The sequence below is a fragment of the Chelonoidis abingdonii genome, chromosome 16 (assembly GCF_003597395.2).
Source record: "Chelonoidis abingdonii isolate Lonesome George chromosome 16, CheloAbing_2.0, whole genome shotgun sequence".
NCBI classification, from domain to species: Eukaryota; Metazoa; Chordata; order Testudines; family Testudinidae; genus Chelonoidis; species Chelonoidis abingdonii.
In genome coordinates, this window is record NC_133784.1 from 5366014 (window position 1) to 5389375 (window position 23362).

Sequence of the window (23362 nt, forward strand, 5' to 3'; positions counted from 1 at the left end):
CTTTAAAAAACAGGATTGTAACGTTTAGCACAATTCCAGTCTCATGAGATTACTAACCTCTGCTTCAGACAGTTCTTTATCACCATTTGGCTTACTGTACTTTTCCTGCATAAAAGGGATCCAAGAAATTTTGCATTTTTTAATGAAGGGCGTTACATCGACAGTGCCCAAAGCATAGCCACATATGCCATCCTCATCTTCAAGGACAAAGCAGTAATCCAGACTGAGGGAAAGCAGGCCTCCCACTAACCTGCAGAGAGGAAAGAAGTATCTGGTTGAGTTCACCACACAAACAAAGCAACAAGTCACTTCAAACTAGGTATTGTCACTGTAGGTTAGAGTCACAAGGAACAAGAGTCATTATACATGGGTGGAAGATGAAGGCACTGATCTGCTCAGTCACTTAGGACCAAATTTTTCATACTGCATGTAATCACTACCACTGTGCACACAACTGCACAAATTACGAGTGCAGCTATGAAGATGTGGAGAGACAAATATGAAGTATTCAGGCCATGAGATCAGTGAGGCTGTGGCTCTGCAGCAAGGAGAAAGACCCAGCTGCCATTCCATTGCAATGGAGAGGCTTCCTCCTGCCAGGGCCCCAGTGAGCCCACCTTGCCCACAGCCATGGAGCTGAGGGAATAATAATAGAACCATCTAGTGACATGCCCTGCCAGCAGTCCTATAGTCTACAACGTAATTCTCCTCTCTTCTGATTACTGCAACTAAACCATCTCTGTCAACCCCCTCCAATAGTCCCTGCAGACATGTCCATGCTGCTCTCCACCATTCTTCTACCTTCTTTTTTATCCCATTTATAGTCATCTCTTCCTGTCCCCCACATGACAGAGCTGCCCCATTAGAGTACTTCAATACATCAAAACATTAACAAGATGGGAAGAGAACTCAAAGAGCTCATGCTCAAGAAGTTAAATAAAAGCTCAGTCTTCCCTTCTGCTTTCATCTCACTTGTCATTTCTTCATCTATTATTTAGGCTGTGGTGTGGAGAGTGCATCTTGTCTTCATCTGTGATGCCTCACATTTTTATAAAATACATTTATGTACCTTCAAAAGATAGACAATGGCTAGTAGAATGTTTTACAAGACAAACTCAGGTATTTAAACACAATATAAAACAAGACTCTGAAAGGAAGCTGAAGCAAAAAGGCCAGGGGATAACTAAAACCACATTTACATTAAAGAAAACTTCCACCAGTGCTATCACTAGATCTGAACCGGTGGAAGCCCTAGTATAGAAGGTCCAGCAGCAACAGCTAGAAGGGTTTCCCACCATTTTAAAGCAGCTGAAAGTAGATCTAATCAAAAACTTATAAAAGGGTCAGTTTACAGGCCTTGTTTATACTTGAATTCACACTGGTGCTACCACCAGTTCAGCTGAACCACTGGTGAGAATGTCTACACTGGGGAAATGTACAGAGACAAGAGCTGGAAGTAAAACCTTCAATAAAACAAGTATTTGAGCAAAAATGGAGTAACAACTCCTGTCCTGGAAATCTGACTGCCCTTCAATTATACCTTTCAGAGGCTGAAGTAGAAAAGGGGTAGTAGTCCACTCCAGAGTGTAGTTTTTTCTCTTATCTCATCTTTTTACACATTTCCTTTTGTCCCTTCAATGTTATGCCCTACCACAACCTTCTAGGACCTGGTCCATGACACCTCTGCCTTCTCCTCCTACAAATACTTCTGAACACAAGCTTCTTCCAGGAGGCCCAAAAACCCTAACTCAGCCCCCCCTCTCTGAAAACTAAAGCTGTTGAATAGAAAGAAAACAAGTGAACAAAAAAACCTTTCTGTTACCACTCTGCTATTTTGTGTTGCTTCACCATTTCTTCAATTATCTATGCTTTATTTACACAGAAAACTCTTCTGTGCAGAGATCCATAAAAGCACCCAGCACACTGTTGATGCTACACACATAACACACCAAAATTACAATGGCTGCAGATATACATGCACATTTTAAAAGTAATGATGGCCTACATACTTGTCTCCAATTAAGTCTGGCTGACTATGGAAAGGTTGATCAGCTCCATCATCATACATCTCTCTGCAAATCTTATACACAGATGCCTAAAAACAGACACAGAATGATTATTTTTCTAGTTCCAAAACACACTTTTATTTAAAATAAACCTACTGATTAGCAAATCTGCCTTAGAGAGCTCATTAATATCGTCTCCACTGTGGAACAAGTTTTGATATGTAGTTTGGTTGTATGGATCCAGGTAAAGCATATTTTAACTGTTAGGCCAGGTCTACACTACGAGATTAAATCGATTTTAGATACGCAATTTCAGCTACGAGAATAGCGTAGCTGAAATCGAATATCTAAAATCAATTTACTCACCCGTCTTCACCGCGCGGGATCGATCCGCGCGGCTTGCTGTGTCGAATCTGGAAGTCCAGTCGTCTAGCTGGAGTTCCGGAATCGATCTAAGCACGCTCTGGGATCGAGATATCGCGTCCAGACCAGACGCGATATTTCGATCCCTGAGCAATCGATTTTAACGCGCCGATCCGGCGCATAGTCTAGACGTGGCCTTAGAGAGACTCTTCAAAAGATCTTTCTTGCAACTAGTTAAAACTCTGCCTCAAAAACCTCACATCCACAATGCTTCTAGCAGGAAAGAAATGCGGAGGGTCAGTCAACATCTGTCACAACCATGAAGAGCATTAAACAGGCTCATTAATTACTAAGTGTTCTCTGGGTATATTTAACAGGCTGTAATGTTAAATAGCTACAGGGATGTTTCATATTCAACCAAAATAAGGTACTTCTGCAGGGCTGGATATGTCCTGACAGATGCCCTTCAGCAGCAGAAGCAGAATTTTTCCATTTGAAAACCTAATCTATTTATAGATCAGACGACATTTTAAATGGAGTATACAAGGTTTTTCTTTGAATACAAGTTGACTAAATGATGCATCGTCTTCTCCCTTCTTAATAATCGGACTCTCCCTCTCCAAAACTTGTATTCTTTGTGACAGCATGTCTTAGGTATGGCCTACGCAAAAAGTTACCAGTTTTACTAAAAGTATAATTTTAGGTTGGGATTTTCAAATCTGGCTAAGGGACATAGGGGAAACGAGTCCCACTGAAAGTCAACGGGGCCTGTGGTCCTAAGTCACTTAGATGATTAAATTCCACCCCTAAAGATTAAATTAAACTTGTGCAAAGCCCTGAGTGTTCCTTCTTTTTTCAGTTAGAACCTGGCTTCTCAGTTTAGCTTGCATCAGTCAATACACAAATGTAAATGAAACCAATGTAAACACTTTTAAACAGATACATGTTCACACAATGGTTTGCACTGGTTTAACTATACCAATTAAATCACACTTTTAGTTAAGGCAGTATAATTGTGTTTAGACAAGGCCTTAGATTATAGAGCTGTTCAGGGGCACAGGGCAACATCTTTACTGGCCAGACACTAAAGCAGTGTAAATTTACAGCATAAAGACTTATTTGAGAATGACAGTCTCAAATCCCATTTAGAAGCCACTCCTGGGGGGGCCAAGGGGAGAGAAACAACCTGAAGGGAAGCTAAGCACTTACTTTGTAAGCTAACCAGCAGTGATGAACTCTCCAGGTAATTCAGTTATGCAGAAGCTGAAAATTCAGTGGCACTTCCCAGACTGACCATCAAGTGGATATTTCGGGTCTATATGTATATGTGTGCGCGTGCTCTCTCTCTCTCTCTCTCTCTCTCAAAGGATTAACTAACAGCACATTATATTATATACACTGCCAAAGAAATCCTGCAATAGCTTATGTGACGTTATTGATATAAACTGGGACCATACAGAACATGGGTTGCAACCAAGCTCCTGTAGTGGCACCAGATCTTATGTAAAGGGGGTCATATAAAGGTGTCTAAGACCAGGTTATGGGTTACTGGTTATGATTATGCTGTCTGTATGTCTATCATTTTGTAGTTGAAGTTATGAATATTGGCTGTATACTGTCTGTATTTCAAACTTGTGTTGTGTTACTGGGAAAGATCCCAGACAAGTTGGTGTCAGCTCAGCTTAGCCTGCTTGATGGCCCATTAAGGACCATCAGCTACACAATGGACCCATTGAGAGGAGGTAGATAACGCCTTGTGATCAGCAGGGTGTGCAGAAACTGGCCCATGTGACTGCAGACTCCATTTTGCTGTAACTTTCCACAGTAAGAACAAAGAGGTTCTTACACATGGAAAAGCCTATATAAGGCGCAGGCCTCATCTCCCATCTTGTCTTCAATCCTGCTTCTTACCTCTGGAGGGACTTTGCTACAAACTGAAGCTCTGCACAAAGGACTGATGACCCATCCCATGTTCTCCAGAGGATTTGAACCTGCAGTTCTCCATCACTGCTACAAGCCTGAACTTAAGATTTGCCAACTGTATGTAATTGATTCCATTTAACCAATTCTGCTCTCACTATCTTTTTCCTTTTGAATAAAACTTTAGATTTTAATTCTAAACTTTGGCAACATGATACTGTATGTAATTGATTGAACCCACCGATCATTTAACCAATTCATTAGCCTCTCATGCTCTCATGACTTGTGTAACCCATTAGATGAGCGATGTAACTGCTCCCCTACTATACTTTGACCCCACCCACCGTACCCCGATTGGGGACATTACAGACTGTATGTACTATATGCTAACCCATAACCAAATACCAGCGTCCCCCATACTCTGTGTGTTGCCCCCGATGACTAATGACTGACATGCCAAACTCTGTGTATCATCTTTATTTAAATATTCTCTAATATATTGACCTGGGTCTGGGGCTTGGTCCTTTGGGATCGAGAGAACCTTTTTTCTTTACTGGGGTGTTGGTTTTCATAACCATTCATCCCCAGGACGTGTGGGACTGGTGGTGATACTGGGAGACTGGAGTGTCTAAGGAAATTGCTTGTGTGACTTGTGGTTAGCCAGTGGGGTGAAACCGAAGTCATTTTTGTCTGGCTGGTTTGGTTTGCCTTAGAGGTGGAAAAACCCCAGCCTTGGGCTGTGACTGCCCTGTTTGAGCAATTGGTCCTGATTTGGCACTCTCAGTTGGGTCCCGCCAGAACCACATCGTCGAGAGTTGGTTGGTTAAAGAGCAGTTGCAATGGGTGAGCAAAAGAGCATATGAGGGTCTTGACAAAAAAGCCCTGGAAGATTTGTGTTCAGAAAAAGGGAATAAGCTTTAGAAAGAAAGCTACAAATCAAGAACTGAGAGATCTGTTAATGGGCAGTGATCAGGAGGCAGGAGCACAGCCCTTACCTGACACTACAGAGACTGCAGAAGCAATTCGAATGAAAGAGGCAGCGAATAAACTGCAATGGGAGCATGAACAGAAACTAGCAGATCTGCGATTGCTGGAAAGGCAGAAAATAGCTGAAATTAGAAGAAAAAGCTCGTAAGGGGAGTCTGGAATTACTGGCTGCTGAAGAGAGCGGGCTCACAGACTGGCAGGCAGAAGACTCACAGGAAGCATGGAACAAGATGGAACAGGAGACGGCCAGACTGCAGCTCCAAGTAATGGAAGAGCGGAGAAAGTCATCGCCACCTGGTACTCCACATACCCACCACCAGGAGAAGAACTGGGAAAAGATGTGTTCCCATTTACAATGATACTGAGGATATAGAGGAGTTTTTGTCCACCTTTGAGCGCCTCTGCACTCTGTACCAGATCCCTGATGAGCAGCGAATGCCTGTCCTGCTGACCAGACTGACTGGAAAAGCCAGGGAGGTATTTAATGATTTTGGGGAACAAGAAGCCTTGGATTATGGGCGGTTTAAAGATGCTGTGTTAAGGCGGTTCAAGGTTACTCCTGATTCTTACAGAGTCAGTTTAGAAAGTTTAAAATGTCTAATGACTGTACTTTTGTAGAATGTGCTCATAAGCTGATGGGTTTTGTTAAAAAGTGGGTGATGGGAGCAAAGGCGCATGGGAGTTTTGAAAAGCTGCTGGATTTAATAACTTTGGAAACAGTTCTTAAACATTGTGCCTGACCATGTGAGAGCAGCTGTGTGTGATAGGGACCCTGAGTCAGTCCTACGGGCTGCAGAGATTGCAGATGCCCATACCCAAAACAGGGCTCGGAAGGGTATAAACCCCAAGGGAAAAGTAGTCACCATTCTCCCCAGTTTAAGAGGAAGGAAGGATTTAAAGGTAAACCTGGCCCTGACTCTTATAAGGTGGCTCCGGGGGCGCAGAGGGTAGGAACTCTCACCCCAAACATAAACAGGTTACATGCTATCACTGTGGATGCTTGGCCACATGAGACCAGATTGCCCAACCCTAAAGGGCAGCCCAAAACCAGCAACCCCAAAAGCCACAGTAGATGCCAATTCCATTACTCTGAGCACCCAGGCTGAGCCAAGCCACAACAGCACCACCTCAAGTCCAGGTGCAAGCAGAGCAGTGGCTAATGCCAACCCCCTCGTCTCCGGTGCTCTGGGAGGAGGGGATCAGCTCACCAGCTATGTCAGAACTGAGGCTTGGCAAGGAAGTGAGAGGTTTATTATGGAGGCAAAGGTCAATGGTGTTGAATGCATGGGATGGCGAGACACTGGCTCGGATGTAACTATAGTCAAGGACATCTGGTAAAGCCAGAGGACATGCTGCCAGGGGAATATGTGACGGTAGTGGCACTATCTGAGTACTCTGTGGACCTGCCAATGGCTAGAATCCACCTTGAGTGGGACGGCTTTAAAGGGGACGTGAAGGCTGCAGTCCGAGATTTAATTCCGGCTGATGTTTTGGTAGGAAATAACATTACTGGGGTGCCTAGCCAAGTGAATGTGTGATCAGGTCACAGAGGGAGTTTGGGTCTGTGGCAGATGCCCTGACTGATGGCAGTGAGGGGGACGGCGAACAGACAGAGAGTGTGTCTCAAGATGAATCAGGGGAAGGTTTGTCTGAAATGTCAGAGAGGGTTTCTGAATTCAACCAAAACCCAGGGTGAATTCATGGTGGCTCAGCAAAGTGATGTATCTCTAGAGAAGCCAGGAATGATGCTCAGAATCAGGTCCCAGCCAGTGAAGAGAGAGGCAGATTTTTTTATGCAGGATGGGCTGTTGTATAGGGAGCCTCCCAAGGGAAAAAAAAATTCCCAAGCGGCAGCTCGCAAACAGCTTGTGGTGCCGGAGATGGTTACCGCAATGAGTTGTTGAAGTTGGCTCATGATGGTCCATTTGCAGGACATCTGGGTATAGGCAAGACGTGTGACAGGCTGGAGCAAAATTTCTACTGGCCTCACCTCTTTGAGACGGTGAGGGATTACTGCAGAAGCTGTGAACTGTGTCAAAAGTAAAGGGGTTGAGGGGCCTAGCAAGGTGCCCTCCAGCCTCTGCCATTATAGGGGAGGCTTTTGCCAGAGTGGCTGTGGATATTGTGGGGCCATTCCCAAAACCTTCCAGAAATGGGAAAAAATACATCCTGGTGCTGGTAGACTTTGCTACCAGATATCCAGAGGCTGTAGCCTTGGCTAACATTGAGGCAGAGACAGTGGCAGTGGCTTTGTTCTCTATTTTTAGCAGAGTGGGTTTCCTAAGGAAATACTGTCTGACCGTGGATCTAACTTCATGTCTGTAGTTTTCAAGCAGTTGTGGGAATTATGTGGGGTGAAGCACCTGAAAGCTGCTCCCTACCACCACCCCAGACTAATGGCCTAGTGGAAAGGTTCAATGGAACCTTAAAGTCTATGTTAAAATGTATGTGGATAGACGCCAGAATGACTGGGATGTTCTCTACTGCCATATCTATTGTATGCGTACAGGAGTGTACCCCAAGAGTCTACAGGGTTTGCTCCTTTGAACTGCTCTATGGGAAGGCAGGTCCGGGGGCCCCTAGATTTGGTTCGTGACTCCTGGGAGGGTCAGGTGGAGGAGACAGAGCAGCCGGTGGCTGAATATGTGGCTCAGTTCAGGAGAGTTTGCAAGAGATGATGAAGTTGGTTGAGCAGAATCTGAAAGAGAGCCAAGATACTCAGAAAGCCTGGTATGACAGAGATGCTCAGGAGAGAGCGTTTGAAATAGGGGACATGGTGTTTGGTGCTAGATCCTGTCCGGAGGAACAAAATGAAGGATGTTTGGACCGGACCCATGGAGGTAGTGGAAAGAATTAATGAGGTTACCTATGATGTGAGAGGAAACCCCATGCCAAGGGAAGTGTGCAGACAGTGCATGTGAACAGAATGAAGGCCTACCATGCAAGGGAGGTAAATGTGAACATAATCTGTTGTGCTGAGGAAGAGGCAGGGTCCATCCCTTTGATTGACATGGTTGCTGAAAGCCAGGAGAGACGCCTCGAGAGAGCATTGAGATGGGGGAGGGTTTAGCCCCCCCAAAGGGAGGAGTTGCTGATGTTGTTAAAACACCACAGACGTGGAACATTCTCCAACAGGCCAGGGCTCACAGATAGGATGACACACTCCATTCAGACGGTGGGGCCCCGCCCAGCTCCCAGCAGAGCTTACAGGGCCAAGGGAGAGATGCAAAGGCAGATCCAGGAAGAGGTGGAAAGCATGTTGGCAATGGGAGTAATTACCCAATCCATGAGCCCCTGGGCCTCTCCCATTGTGATGGTGCCAAAAAAAGGATAAGACCATGAGGTTTTGTGTGGATTACAGGAAGCTAAATGCTATCACTCAGCTGACCCTTACCCCACCCCAGGATAGAGGATCTGTTAGATACGCTGGGGGGGGGGGGCAAGTTTATAAGCACCCTAGATCTGACCAGGGGGTATGGGCAGATTCCCCTAGATGCTGATGCACAAGAGAAATCCGCTTTCATAGTGGAATCGGGCCTGTATGAGTTCAAGGTGTTGCCCTTTGGGATGCGTAATTCAGGGCTACTTTCATGAGACTTATAAACGAGGTCCTACGGGGATTAGAATCTTTTGCCAGGGCCTATATAAGACGACCTGGCCATCTTCAGCAGTTCGTGGCAAGATCACCTTAACACACATAGGGATTGTGTGCTGCACCGGCTCAGGGAGGCCAATCTAACTGTTAAGGTTTCTAAATGCAGAATGGGAGCTGCTGAGGTGACCTACCTGGGGCACAGGGTGGGCAATGGGCGACTGCGCCCTGAGCCTTCAAAGGTGGAGGCCATTAAGAACTGGCCTATCCCTAGAACTAAGAAGCAGGTCCAATCGTTCATTGGTCTGGCCAACTATTACAGGAGGTTTGTTCAGGGATTCAGTGACATTGTTGCTCCCATCACAGACCTGACGAAAAAGGAAAAACCAGACCGGGTGCAATGGACGGAGGCCTGTGAGCAGGGATTTCAAAGCATAAAAAGTGCTTTGGCCAAGAGCCTGTGTTGGCCAGCCCAGATTTCAAAAAGCCTTTTTTGCTGTGTACAGATGCTTCCAATATTGGGCTGGGGCAGTGCTAATGCAAGAGGGGCGGGGGGTAAGAGACATCCCGTGGCATACTTAAGCAAAAAGTTATCCCACTGAGCAAAATTATGCTACCATTGAGAAAGAATGTTATGCCATTGTCTGGGCTGTCAAGCAACTTAAGCCTATTTGTACAACCAAAAAATTCACTGTGTTGAGTGATCATGCCCCTCTGGTCTGGCTGCACAGGGCCAAAGGTACCAAACTCCAGGTGCTGCGCGCTGGAGTTTAGCCCTTCAAGAATATGAAATGGATATAATCCACATAAGGGGGAGGAAAAATATTGTAGCTGATGCATTGTCCCGAATAGGGAATCATTAGGTACCCGCAGTCAGTGATGTCTGTGTCATCCCTTCCTGCATCAATTTTGCGTTGGGGGTGTGACGTTATTGATATAAACTGGGACCATATAGAACATGGGTTGCAACCAAGGTCCTGTAGTGGCACCAAATCCTATGTAAAGGGGTCATATAAGGTGTCTAAGACCAGGTTACGGGTTACTGGTTATGATTATGCTGTCTGTATGTCTGTATCATTTTTGTAGTTGAAGTTATGAATATTGGCTGTATACTGTCTGTATTTCAAACTTGTGCTGTGTTACTGGGAAAGACATCCCAGACAAGTTGGTGTCAGCTCTGCTTAGCCTGCTTGATGGCCCATTAAGGACCATCAGCTACACAATTGACCCATTGAGAGGAGGCAGATACGCGCCTGTGTAACTCAGCAGGGTGTGCAGAAACTGGCCCATGTGACTGCAGACTCCATTTTGCTGTAACTTTCCACAGTAAGAACAAAGAATGTTCTTACACCTGGAAAAGCCTATATAAGGCTGAGGCCTCATCTCCATTTTGTCTTCAATCCTGCTTCTTACCTCTGGAGGGACTTTGCTACAACTGAAGCTCTGCACAAGGGACTGAATGACCCATCCCAGCGGGGGATGTTCTCCAGAGACTTGATTTAAACCTGCAGTTTACTCCATCACTGCTACAAGCCTGAACTAAGAACTTTGCCATTACTGTATGTAATTGATTCATTTAACCAATTCTAGCTCTCATCTCTATCTTTTTCCTTTTATGAATAAACTTTAGATTTTAGATTCTAAAGGATTGGCAACAGCGTGATTTGTGGGTAAGATCTGATGTGTATATTGACCTGGGTCTGGGGCTTGGTCCTTTGGGATCGAGAGAACCTTTTTCTTTTACTGGGGTGTTGGTTTTCATAACCATTCTTTTCAGGATGGGTGGCACTGGTGGTGATACTGGGAGACTGGAGTGTCTAAGGAAATTGCCTGTGTGACTTGTGGTTAGCCAGTGGGGTAAAACCGAAGTCATTATTGTCTGGCTGGTTTGGTTTGCCTTAGAGGTGGAAAAACCCCAGCCTAGGGCTGTGACTGCCTTGTTTGAGCAATTGGTCCTAAATTGGCACTCTCAGTTGGGTCCCGCCAGAACCGCATTGTCACAGCTTACCACTTAATTTTCATTTTAGAAAGGGAGAATGGGCTAATGGCTAGAAAAGGTGACTAGTCTCTAGATTTATGAATTATAGACTTGGCTCTGAGAGTGACATGTCCGACTTTGGGAGAGTCATTTCACCTTTCTTCCTCAGTTCCCCCCAGTCTGTAAAACAAGGATACTTGCATCTCACGGGAGGCTTAGGAGGCTTACTAATACATGAACTGCTTTTAGAAATTGATATGTACAAGCAGCATATTATTAACCAAGGGAATATAGCAGGTTGAGGTAACATAATAGCCAGTGGAATCAGTGCTCAATAGTAATATTCATTAATGTCTGACACATACCTCATCTTTTGGAAAGTAGGGTCTGATAGTGTAAACCTTGGAAGTTGGAGTCAATGGAGGTGGCTGAAAAAAGAGGTCATTTGCCCCATCAATAGGCAGCAAACGCTGTGAAAACAAAAGACTTAATATGAGTGTTTGAAAGGTAAGAAGGACATCGCACTCTGGCATGTGCACTGCAGACTTCCAAATTAACATTTCCTACTGCAGGCACCCCAGAAGGTGGGATTGGTATGCTTTACAAATACAAAGACCTTATTATCTGAATAGGAATTATCCAATTGGTGTTTTAAAATATGCAATTGTAACAGCACATTAATGGTGTTGTTAAGCTCATTTCTGCTTTAACATACTTATACCAATCATATCTACACTGTCTCTGTGTAAGAACATAGCATGTCAGGAGGAAAGGTTTGGTCTGAAGAGGGTTAACTGGCCAGAGGAGACGCTTTATCCCAAAAGCAATGCGCTGATTCTATTTGCTGCGCGCAGAGCACCTGTGAGGGGGAAAAAGTACAGCACTTGAAAAATCCATGAACAAATTCAAATACGGTGTAACAGAGGTTTAAGAATATTCTCCAATTGAAAGCTTCCCAGTAAAATGAGTTACAACTTTGTTTAGAGAAGAATCAAAATGTGTGTCAGTGACACTCTCTTGCTCATGGAATTCCCATTGGCAGACAAGCATGCGCGCATTGTGCAATTGCGGGCGCAGATAAAAACGCTGTGCGACCTGCAAAGAAACAATGTGAAATGTACAACTAAAGCCGCTGCGCTTCGCAGGCGCATGGGACACGCAGCATCTCCTTGAGAAATTACTGTGGAAAGGGGAGGAAAATTATTTTAAAACCAAGCTGTAAAGCTAATTGGACTTTGGACCAGAAAGCCTTCGGCAGACCAATCCTTCCAGACCTCTGTTGTGCAACAAAAGGTTTCTCATAAAACAAAGAAAATGTCATTCAGTTGTGAAGTCATATTGATACCTGGAACTCTCCTGCTAGACCACCTCTAAAGGCCCAGGGTTCTTGGTCTCCACTTAAGAACTGTGCTGAAGATTGACTACGACACCCTGTTGAGATCAGATCCAAGCGGAGAACGTTACGAGAAGGGGGATTTCCTGGGGGGTCTAACATGTCCAAAAAGCTAACATACACTTTGTGGAACAAGCTCTCTAACTGAGCTATAATCTAGGACTTTGGGGGAGGCTGTAATAATGTTGTACAATTGGTAAAGATTCTAAGTGCTCATGCCCTTAATGGATAAATAAAATGCAATATGTATGTTACCGTTTTCAGATAATGGGCTAAAAGAGCAGACAATTATTTAAAAAGCCAATAATACACCTCATCCCACACTGGGAGGCAAGAGATCTGTGCAATGATATAAGCTTCCCAGATCTGTTTATAAATTCTTTTGCCTGTACATTTATGGCAGAAGCATCATGTCCTTAGTGAAAAGAGGACATTTTGGAAGCAAAATGGCCTGGTTATTAGCGATTACTGCAAATTTAAAAAAGATAATGCAAGACAAATTCCATTATCACAGCCCCTTGAAAAAATTGGACCGGTCTGAAGTCACATTTTAGTATTAATTGTTTTAATCTTGTCAGAAAACTAGGATTGGCAATAAATGCACAGAATGGTTTGATTCATTTGAGACAGCTACGACAGCTGTATGGAACAGTGGTCTCATTGCAACAGACTAGAAAGGCCAGCTTAACTCAGTTCTGGCCCATGTATTTACAGTGCTATGACATGCTGAAGAGGCCAGTAAGTTAACTGCAATGAACTCACAGTTTGATTGTAATTACTAAAGAACTGTTGAGCATAGACAGTTTTATTTTTTGCTTTTTAGCATCTTATTTCTTCCTCCTCAAGCATGTCAGTCACACTAGGTTTCCTACCAACCAACCATGAGGCCCATTAAAATGCTCAGCATATAATATTATTAAGTACTGGAAAATCTACTTTCATCAGCAAGTTTAGCATTTAAGACTGTTCCATTAGCCAAGCATTACAGCCTTTAATACCAATTAACATGTATGATATTTTTGACAGAGGGAAAGATTAGGTAAATGTTTGGAATAGGGATTACAATTACCTGCCTAGTTTTCTGATAAGAAAAGCAGCGCAAAAGTTCTTTTCCTTTTGTGGACAGCATTCTACCTCCTGTTCAAGTAACAGTCTCAGATCAATACAGTCAATTATGTTGTGCTAGTCAGAGAGTCCCAAAATGTACCAAGTTTGACATATTATAATCAAGTAATAAAAAGACTTATTTAGTATGATAAATTTAGAAAATAATCCAAATATGAGGATTTAAGTTTAGCTTGCTCCCACGTCTGAATGTCTGATGTAAAAAGATACCCTTTACAACTATAAGGTTTAGTCATTAACTTGGAAGACAATTTGTCTCTCCTTTGAGACTACAACATAACTAGCACTTCCAATTATTACAGTAAAGAGCTGCGTGAATGAAGAGCTGTGTAAATGAAAAACATAGTTAATGCCTTAGTCGCTGCGCAAATGTGACTTCAGTTCATGCCTAGTGCACATCTAATCTATCTGAGCTGCCTCACAGACAAAACTTTTCCATTTTAATTAATTAATGACGACGCGCTGCGAACATCTGGCGCTGTCCATCCAATAGCAGTAGAAACTTGTGCTGAGGATTCTCCCATCTGTACACAGTGGGGAAGAAGACAATAGAAGGCATTAGTAATCCATAGTACTGTACAACCACACTATTTAAAGGGACTGAATGCTAGCTGGACTGGGAGGAGAGGTGAAGAAAATGAACTTTCAGTGGACCATTGAACACGCCATTGTGGGAACTAATTTGGTTCAGTGTATTTAACCTACATGAGCTATATTAATATGAGCTGTGGAAATGTATTCCTATTGAAGATCTTGTCAACTATGCATTTTTTTAAACTACTGTAAAATTAAATAAAAGAAAGAACGAGGAGACTGTAGTATCTCCTCTCCTAAATCACATTCCTGGGGCATGGGAATCAGCCTGTACAGTGCGAACTCTTAATAGGTCTTCTGGCTACTTAAGATAAGTTTTGGGACTCAGATTGAACAGGGCTAATATTTGCAGAAGTGGCTCCTGATGTGGATTGCCTCAATTTTTGAGTGCATAACTTGAGACTGCTTAGATCCGATTTTCAAAAGGCACAAAGAATAACTCATGACTTCAGCTACAGTCATTGGGAGCAGCAGATACTTAGCAACTTTGTAAAATCAGGCTCAAGGGGACACAAATTAGAAACTTGAAACAGCCAAAACTCAGATGACCACTTGTGAAAATTTTGGCCTACGTTTTTAAACAAATAAATTGAGTCAAAGAGAAACTCTCTGTTTACATCTCAATGTAAAGTCAGAGTAACAATGCTAAGTATTTTTGTACAGGTTTTAAGGAATCGTGAAGTCAAACTTTTAAGCTGCACAGGGATGCAGGCATGTTGTTAACACATTAAATGCTACCAGTCTCTTTTCAAAAGACCTTACAGCTATTATTTTTTGCTCCTTTTACACGGTAAAAGCGGATATTTGCTCACCTCTTTTTAAAACTTTTCATATCTCAAGGGATCAGTGGATATTTCAACTGCACAAAGTGCAAGTGAACTTTACCTTGCCCTAGCTGAGTTGACTTGATGACCTGCTAGGTCTTCTATCTCTAAATGATAAATTATTTAAATCTAGCTACAAGTTAGTAGGATTTAAGAACAACTGAAACACTAGAACTAGACGAAGGCTGTGTAATGGTTATCCACAGTGAGGTTTGTGACAGCTACAAAAATTGTGACATGAGACCATCAGCCTTGCGGCCTGCTGTGTATATCAAGCAAGTCCACAGCATATTCCTTACAGTTGGATTGAAACCTGAAAGTAAAATAAGGTCACTAGAAGAACCCAGGCCATGCTGGTGCTATCTGCGAACTTAGGAACCCCCAAAAACATGTTTCAGCAAAAAAAAAAAAAAAAAAAACTGCATACAAAAAATGTCTTTCAAGCTCTGTTTAAAAGTCTCTGATTACATCTGGACAAAAGATGACTTACAGAGCTCTCCCATTTCCACCCTTTGCCAAAAAATCAGCGATTTGGAAAATGTTAAAGCAAACCATTTTGCACCAGAATAGCCTTATATGCTAGAGCTCGCATGCGCAAGGGCTGGGAGGATCGGCTTCCTCTTGGCCAGGCCCATTGAAAGGTCACTTCTGCAATTGTTCTGTTGAAGACAGCAATAATGTTATCAAGACAGAGCAAGCAGCAGATGGCTGATGTGCGGTCACATTTCATAGTGTCATTTCCAATCACATAACAAGGTGTCAAGGGAGTTACATAGCATAGTCCAGTGTGCATTCAGTCAGAGCAAGTTAAAGTCAGTGCTTACGTTTCAGAGATGAGATTTAAGTTTCATTAGCCCAAGAAGAAAAAACTGAAGTTTCATGTAACTGCTAGTGCATGAACACTGTTACTCATAACACCAGTATGAATTCAAAGTAGAGTAAACAGTATTTCAGAAAAGTGAGGCAGGAAAGATTTTAATTTAGATCAAATTAGACCATAAGCCACAAATAATGCATTTTCTGAAATATTTTTTCCGTGGGCTAATTAAAAACAAAAAAGATTTACACTCAGATAGTGTAAAACAGTTCCCAGTGCACCTACCTAACCACTGCACAAAAGACTTCACCATTGACATGATACTCTTGATATCCCAGACGTAGGAGTACATGTCATAAAGGATCGTCCTGTTGGCACAGTTGGAGAGGCGAGTGAACATTCCCATGACCAATCCACACATCTCTTCAAACTTGGCTGCTCGGGAGCGCCATTCTTCAATCTATTGAGGGAGACAAAAGATCCACAAGATCAAAAATACTCTTCTAGAGACTAGATTTCTCCAAACAAAAAACTGCACTATGCTATATTTTTTTTTAAAAAAAAATTGTATAAGTTTTTTCGTTACAGTTCCGACTGACAACCTTTGTTCAATACCCTCTCACTACTGCTGCTACATAAGTGAAGGCCAAATTGTGCTTCTCTGGTCAAATGCCAGCAATCTTTGCATGCCCTTACAGCCCTTGCACAAAGCATGCCTTTGGGCTATATGATCTACTCTGAGTTCTTTTAAAAATAATTACATGCAACTCCTGGCTTCTAGAAAGTTGCCAGGGACACAATCTCCTGGTATTATAGGAAAAGTGTAATGCACCTCAGGATTATGATTTAAGGAAAGAAAAATAAGACTTAGGTCACACTCACTTTTTCAGAGTCCTTTCCTTTACAATTAACACTGACAACACTGCTATTTGCTCTGAGCCACTGGAACTCTCTCAGCATCTGTGCACCTTTGGGCCCATGTTCATAAGGAAGGTAGAACAAGTCAGCAAGTAACTGAAGATCCTCTAGAGTCACAGGTTCTACTGTGTAGAGAGGCTTCTCATTTAGCCCAGGCACAAACTGTTCCTTATTCATTTGCTCATCAGTCTGCATAGGGGCAATGTCACTACTGCAGTCTTCCTGCATAGACATCTCCGGCGATTTAGATTCAGCTATGCTCTCTTTATCAGTATCCATTGGTTTTAGCTCCTCAGACATCTTAGCTTCAGCAATATCCGTCAGTATTTGATTAACATTCTTGTCTGTGTCCTCTAGTTTTTCCACGACCATGTCCATTGGTTCCTCATCAGAGTGCTTCTTTTCTTCCTCCTTGACCACTGCTGGTGGCTCACCGGTCAGTGCTGCCCCCTGACTCATGATGGGCTCTTGGTAAACAGTAGTAACCACAGTTGTTGCATTCAGAGAGGATGGCGCAACCAGAGGCACCACATCAACTACACTGGTTTTAGCACCGCTGTGGGCCACCTGCCTGCCTGAGAATAGAACAATCAAGTTTAAAGTCTGCAATCTCTACCAACACCAAATAAACATTTCTGAATAATATGCATGATCAGTTGTCAAGGTACGTAAAACGATCATTAGTGACTCCCTTACAGTGCTGCTAAGAATATAAACTTGTCAAAGTATAAAGCCTGTTCAAGAGATCCACCATGACAGACATTTGAATTGGAAATTTCCCCATCCCATATATGATTGGTGGCACAAATGGGACGGAAGCGGCTTTCTAAATAGACTAGCTTAATATTTATGCACTTACAGCACTGTTTGTAACTAAGGTGAGAATGAAAAGGTTACCAATTAAAAGCAACATTAGTTCTCTGAGCGCATGGCCCTATAGAACCATACTGAGATTGGGTGTCCGGCCATGAAGTTACAGAACTTACTTGAAAGCAGTTAGGTAAGTGTGTACAAGCACCTTTATTCTAGTACTCCTAGGGCCCAGGGTAATATAGTCCATCGTCAACTGTCCCTCAGTTTCTTCAAATCCAGGCATAGCTTTAAAAATCACTGACGAGAGGAGATTGCCTCCGCATCAGGTAGCACTACTGATCCTTAGGGTTCAGGAAGAGTAGGTTGTTTGAGGGGATAGGGAGGAGAAAAGGCAATGGATAGAGACCTTGGCCTCATCACCACTCCCTGTCAAATCCAGTTAGATTAAATCCTTGATAAGATTTGAACCATGGAGCTGTCCAAAAGGGACAACTGAAGCACTCATGACATTTTTGTCCGTCACCCGCTGGGGTGTAGTGGGATCCCCGATTCTCTCAGAAATGACGTAACTATAATGCCAAGCTCTGATCTGGCAGGAACAATGGGCCCCACAGATCCATGGGTTCTACCTCAGAAATTGGCTCCTACGTGAGGACTCATCCATATTGTGCTGAGGGGACACCACTCCTGAAAATGAGCATCAGAGGAATCAATCCAACAGCTTTCACTGGACACTTATTGGTTTTAAGTCATCTCACATCCCTTTCATGGGAGACCACCATCTTTCCCAGGCCCCCAGTATCTATGGAAGGCACTGCATTGGGGCCAGTCAGATATAATAGTATGACCTCTGTTGATCCTCTTTTCTATACAGAATGATCTCTTAGAACTTCTGGGATCATACAAGATGCTTTCCTCAGCTCAGTCAGGATCATCTTTAATAGACCTGGTTTAACAGTTGCTGCATAAAAAAGGTTGATAATACTTCCATTTCTGCTTAATGAATCATGGAAATATTTTTGGCTTTGACAAACTATTTCTTTTAGCCCCAAACCTAAACCTTTTTGACAGTGTTCCTACTGTGCCCAGAGGAAAACCAAGCGAATTCAACTCACTGCTATATTGGTGAGGTACCCCAAACTCCTGCAGCCACTCTGTTAAGGCCAGTTTCAGAGCCATTTGAGGGCTGTAGAGGACATCAGTTTCAATATCTTCATCACTTCCTTCATTTTCCAATTTAATCTGGATTGATACTGTACTGTCTTCAGTGTCAGCTAAAGGAAAAAGTTGAGAAAACAGCACGTAAGTTGGTATGCAAGATTCCAGATCAGTTTTTTTTTTTTAAACTCTCAATAAAAGTGCTAGACCAGGAAACCCAAGCTTTGCCAGATAGCCTCATCTTGCAAAAACAGAACTGACAGCTGCATCCAATGTGTGTGAAATGGAGCAAACTGCAGCCTCCCTCAGCTTCAACATGGAAGTCCAGCAACAAAGACTACAAATCTGATCATGCAATGTTCCTTCTTGATCTGAGTGGAGGCCTTTTAGTTCAAAAAGGAGCAGAATAAGAGTATAACATCATGATTTGTCACTAAAACCATTTCTACAAGACTTATAACAAGTTGGTCCAGTTGTCTTTCCCTTGTCCCAACTCAATGGACAATGAACTGTTAAACCATACAAATCTACTTACTCATCACCACATCTTTTCTCACTCCATTCATGTTGGATTTGTACCAAGTTGCAAGTGTGTGAATAGCAACATAATTGGCTTCAAATTCACAGTTTGGATTGGTCAGGACTCCCTTCAGTCGAGGGATGAGCTCAGTCGACCGACCTTTATAAGGGCCAAGAAACAGCCTCTTCTGATCATAATCATTAGCATGAATGTTATCCCAGATGACTGGAGCTCTTCTGATGATCTTAGAAACTTCTTCAATAGATTCTACTGGAATGTCTTTAGATACAACTTTAGGACCTAGATGTACAATTGGATAATTAGAGGACTTTACATATAGTTAAGAAGCACTCATGTACACATGAAAGCAACGAAGTAATTTCACTGGTGCAATAAAATCATTTAGTAAAAGCCTGAGTTCATTTAAGACTACCGATCAACTCAAAAAAAATCGTGCTTCCTACCTGTCCACAATACCTCAATCCCAGGTAACAGCTTCTCTCCTACGGTCCTTAAATAAGGGGATTGGGCAACGTTTGGATAGCAGAAAGTTCCACAATATTCTAGAGGGGGAAAAAGAAAAAAAAGACACCCTAGTAATAATGACAGTCATCAGAAAGAAATATACTGTGAAAACAGACATGACAGTCTTGGAATAATGGAGTTTTACTAGGCATTTTTATTGGCCCAGTGGTACCGGTGGATATGGGAGAAGATTCATCTTCAAATTAGGCAGGACAAAGTAGTTGGAGATGCAGCGGGTGAGGTAATACCTTTTATTGAGCTAACTTCTGTTGATAAGAGACAAGCTTTCAAGCTACACAGCTGGTCCAATAAAAGGTATTACCTCACCCACCTTTTCTCTCTAGTATCCTGGGACCAACACGGACCAACACCACTGCATGCAGGAATTTGACTGATCATTCCCATAAGATCCCTTAGGAAGCAATTCCTAACAGTAGTATTCACCTCTCTCTCCAACACATAAGGCAACATGAAAATAAGCACATTAACATCCAGTTAATGCACAAGATGGTATCTTGGCCATAAAGGATCACCAATCACCTCACCTCATGTGGCTACACATACTGAGAGGGGCACATGAATCAGAAGTCAAGCCCCTCCTGTCTCCAGTTTGGTAGGATTAAACAACTTGTAGAAACAAGAGAAACCAGGACTTCAGAATTGCTGCCATCTCAGTATATTTTAGATTAGTCTCTGGATCAATTCTAAGTGTCAAGCAATGAGGCTCTCAATTGCTCCCTTACAGGAGTTATTCCACAGCCTAAAATTTCAGAAACTTTTCCATCTTAAGCACAGAATGTGTTTATAGTCCACAGTGCTCAAATCCCACCCCCCAAAATTGGTATGAGATATATTTAATGCCTCATGAAGATACAGCACTCTCTCCACAGTTAAAGACTGCAGATAGCTTCCATTATATAGCTCTATTTTAATGCTGGCCTGGAAAGTGGTTTGGCCTGAAAATTCCCACATTCGTAAGGCAAAGGCAGCTGTACACATCTGAAGGTTTGTTAAACTATTTTCAAAATTACAGGTCACAAGAATTTCCCTATTTCCTACTCTGATTTATCTAATGTTGGTCTCCCTCTTGCTCAAAAATGGCTTATTGTCCCTTCAAGTTTTACATATAGGTATTCAGGTACACTGATGAATGCCATATAAGAACAGTGTTATAGCTATGTCGATTCCACAAGCTGATTCCTTGCAACACTACTGAAGGATGCTATATAAATGGAATTTTTAGCTCTTCTTTATTACAGTTTCAAAGACAATCAGAAAGGAATCCTACAAAAAGTGGAAACATGGAGAATTGCTAAGGAGGAGTATAAAAGAATAGTGCAAGCATGCAGGGGCCAGGAAAGACTAGGAACACAATGAGTCACACCAAGCAAGAAACATAAAAGGCAATAAGGGCAGGTTCTTTAAATACATCAGGAGCAAGAGAAAGATTAAGGAAAGTGTAGGTCCCTCTACTTAGGGCTGAGGTGTTTAATGCCTATTATGCTCTAGTCTTCACTAAACAGATAAATTGTGACCAGATACTTAACACAATTAATATTAACAATGGGTAAGAACACAAACCCAAAATAGGGAAAGAACAGGTTAAAGACATTTAGAAAAAAGTTAGGTATGTTCAAAGTCAGCAGGGCCTGATGAAATTAATCTTGGGATACTTAAGGAACTGAAGCAATCTCAGCAACATTAGCAATTATCTTTGAAAATGCATGGAGGATAGGTGAAGTCTCAGAAGACTGGAGAAGGGCAAATATTGTGCCCTTTTTCAGGACAGGTACCGTTAGCCTAACTTTGATACCTGGAATGACACGAATAAATTATTAAACAACCAATTTGTAAGCATCTAAAGGATAAGAGGGTTAATAAAGAATAATCAGCATGGATTTGTCAAAAACAAGTCATGGCAAATCAATCTACTTTCCTTTTCTGACAGGGTGAAAACCAGTAGACATGACATATCTTGATTTTAGTAAGGCTTTTGATACAGTCCTACATGACATTCTCATAAAAAAACTATCAAAGGGTAGCTGTGTTAGTCTGGATCTAAAACTAGGAAAACGTGGACTAGACAAAATTACTGTAAGGTTGGGGCACACCAACTTGAACGACCATACTTGCTATCAAACTGGGAGGGCATATCTAGCGAGTTCTTGCAGGATCAGACCTGGATCCAGTATTATTCAATATTTTCATTAAATGACTAGAATAATGGGGTGCAGAATTATAATATTTGCAGACGACACCAAACTTGGAGAGGTTGTTAGCACTTTGGAGGATAGGATTAGAATTCAAAATGACCACAACAAATTGGAGAATTGGTCTGAATTCAGCAAGGTGAAATTCAATAAAGATAAGTGCAAAGAGCTTCACTTAGGAAGGAAAATCAAATGCACTACAAAATGGGGGAATAACTGGCTAGGTGACAGTACTGCTGAAATGGAACTGGGGGGGGGGCTAGTGGATCACAAATGGAGTATGAGTCAACAATGTGATGCAGTGGCAAAAAAGGCTAATAGTCTGAGGCATATTAACAAGAGTGTCATATGGAAGACACGCGGAGTAGCTATCCCACTCTACTCAGCATGGATGAGGTTTCAACTAGAATACTGTTTCCCAAAATTGGGCACAAACTTTAGGAAAGATGTGAACAAACTGGAGAGAGTCCAGAGGAGTGCAACAAAAATGATAAAAGGTTTAGAAAACCTGCCCTATGAACAAAGGTTAAAAAACTGGGCATACTTAGTCTTGAGAAAAGACGACTCAGGAAGGGGACCTGAAAACAGTCTTCAACTATGTTAAGGGCTGTTACAAAAAGGATAGGGACCCATTCTTCTCCATGTCCACTGAAAGTAGGACAAGAAGTAAGAAACTTAGATCTACAGCAAGGGAGATTTAGGCCAGATATTAGGAAAACTTTGTAACTAGAAGGGTAGTTAAGCTCTGGAATAGGCTTCCAAGGAAGGTTGTGGAAACCCCAACATTGAAGATTTTTATGAACAAATTGGACAAAGTTGTCACACATGCTCTAGGTTTATCTGGTCTAGTTTCAGCTAGAATTGATGGCCTCTTGAGGTGCCTTCCAGCACTTGCTTTCTATGACAGTATGGAAAGCCCAATGGCAAACAGATACTTGGTTTAGTTTTACATCCCCTGGAGAATGACTGTAAAACTTGAGAGCCACACCATTAAGTGACAATTTTTTAAAAATATGAAATTTGATGGGAAGCCAGTAGAGGCTGTTAAAATGGATGCTGTGTTCAAACTAGTTATGTTTAAGAGTATAGATTGCTGCCATAAATAAATGATACATTCTGGATAAACTATGAATAGTCAAGTCTAAACCTGAAAATGTTTAGTCTTTTCTTAGAAGAGTCAAGTTGCTATTCAGAGAGAGCAGCGTGCAGTTTTAAGTACAAACAGGCTGCATAATCTAATTTATATTTTATAAATTCACACAAAGGGGAACTTCAACTACTGGTCAAATGGGACAACAGGACAAAGTTTAGAGGAACAATTTCTCAACTTAGTCATTGCTTACTGGAACTGTTGTTCTAGATCACACACAAGGAAAGGCTATTCTAGAATATCTAATTATATTACATCCTTCCTGTGCCACTGTTGGTGCACAAGGCAAACACTAGTCTCTTCCATTCCTCCCTGTCATTTGCTCCTGCTTCCATCTGCTCTATGGTGTTGAGGTCAACTGCTCTACCCTCCCTACTAAGGGTTCTTAAAGTTTCTCTTGGGCACTCATTTCCTCTCACCAGTAGGTTTCCACTTGAGGACTTCATGTGGGAGTCCGAGTGTTGGCATC

General features: G+C 42.4%; 1 protein-coding gene across 1 annotated transcript in view; it reads right to left on the bottom strand.

Annotated features, from left to right (window-relative positions):
• OGA (O-GlcNAcase) overlaps positions 1-23362 on the bottom strand; it is a 53423-nt gene that overhangs the window by 13437 nt on the left and 16624 nt on the right. Inside the window, exons 6-14 of the mRNA XM_032795704.2 lie at positions 19473-19571; positions 19024-19308; positions 18446-18604; positions 16482-17092; positions 15885-16059; positions 12192-12277; positions 11212-11316; positions 2010-2095; positions 58-250 (exon numbers count right to left, since the gene is read on the bottom strand). Of these exons, the coding sequence (XP_032651595.1) occupies positions 58-250; positions 2010-2095; positions 11212-11316; positions 12192-12277; positions 15885-16059; positions 16482-17092; positions 18446-18604; positions 19024-19308; positions 19473-19571 (1799 nt within the window). The remainder of the gene's footprint in view (positions 1-57; positions 251-2009; positions 2096-11211; positions 11317-12191; positions 12278-15884; positions 16060-16481; positions 17093-18445; positions 18605-19023; positions 19309-19472; positions 19572-23362) is intronic.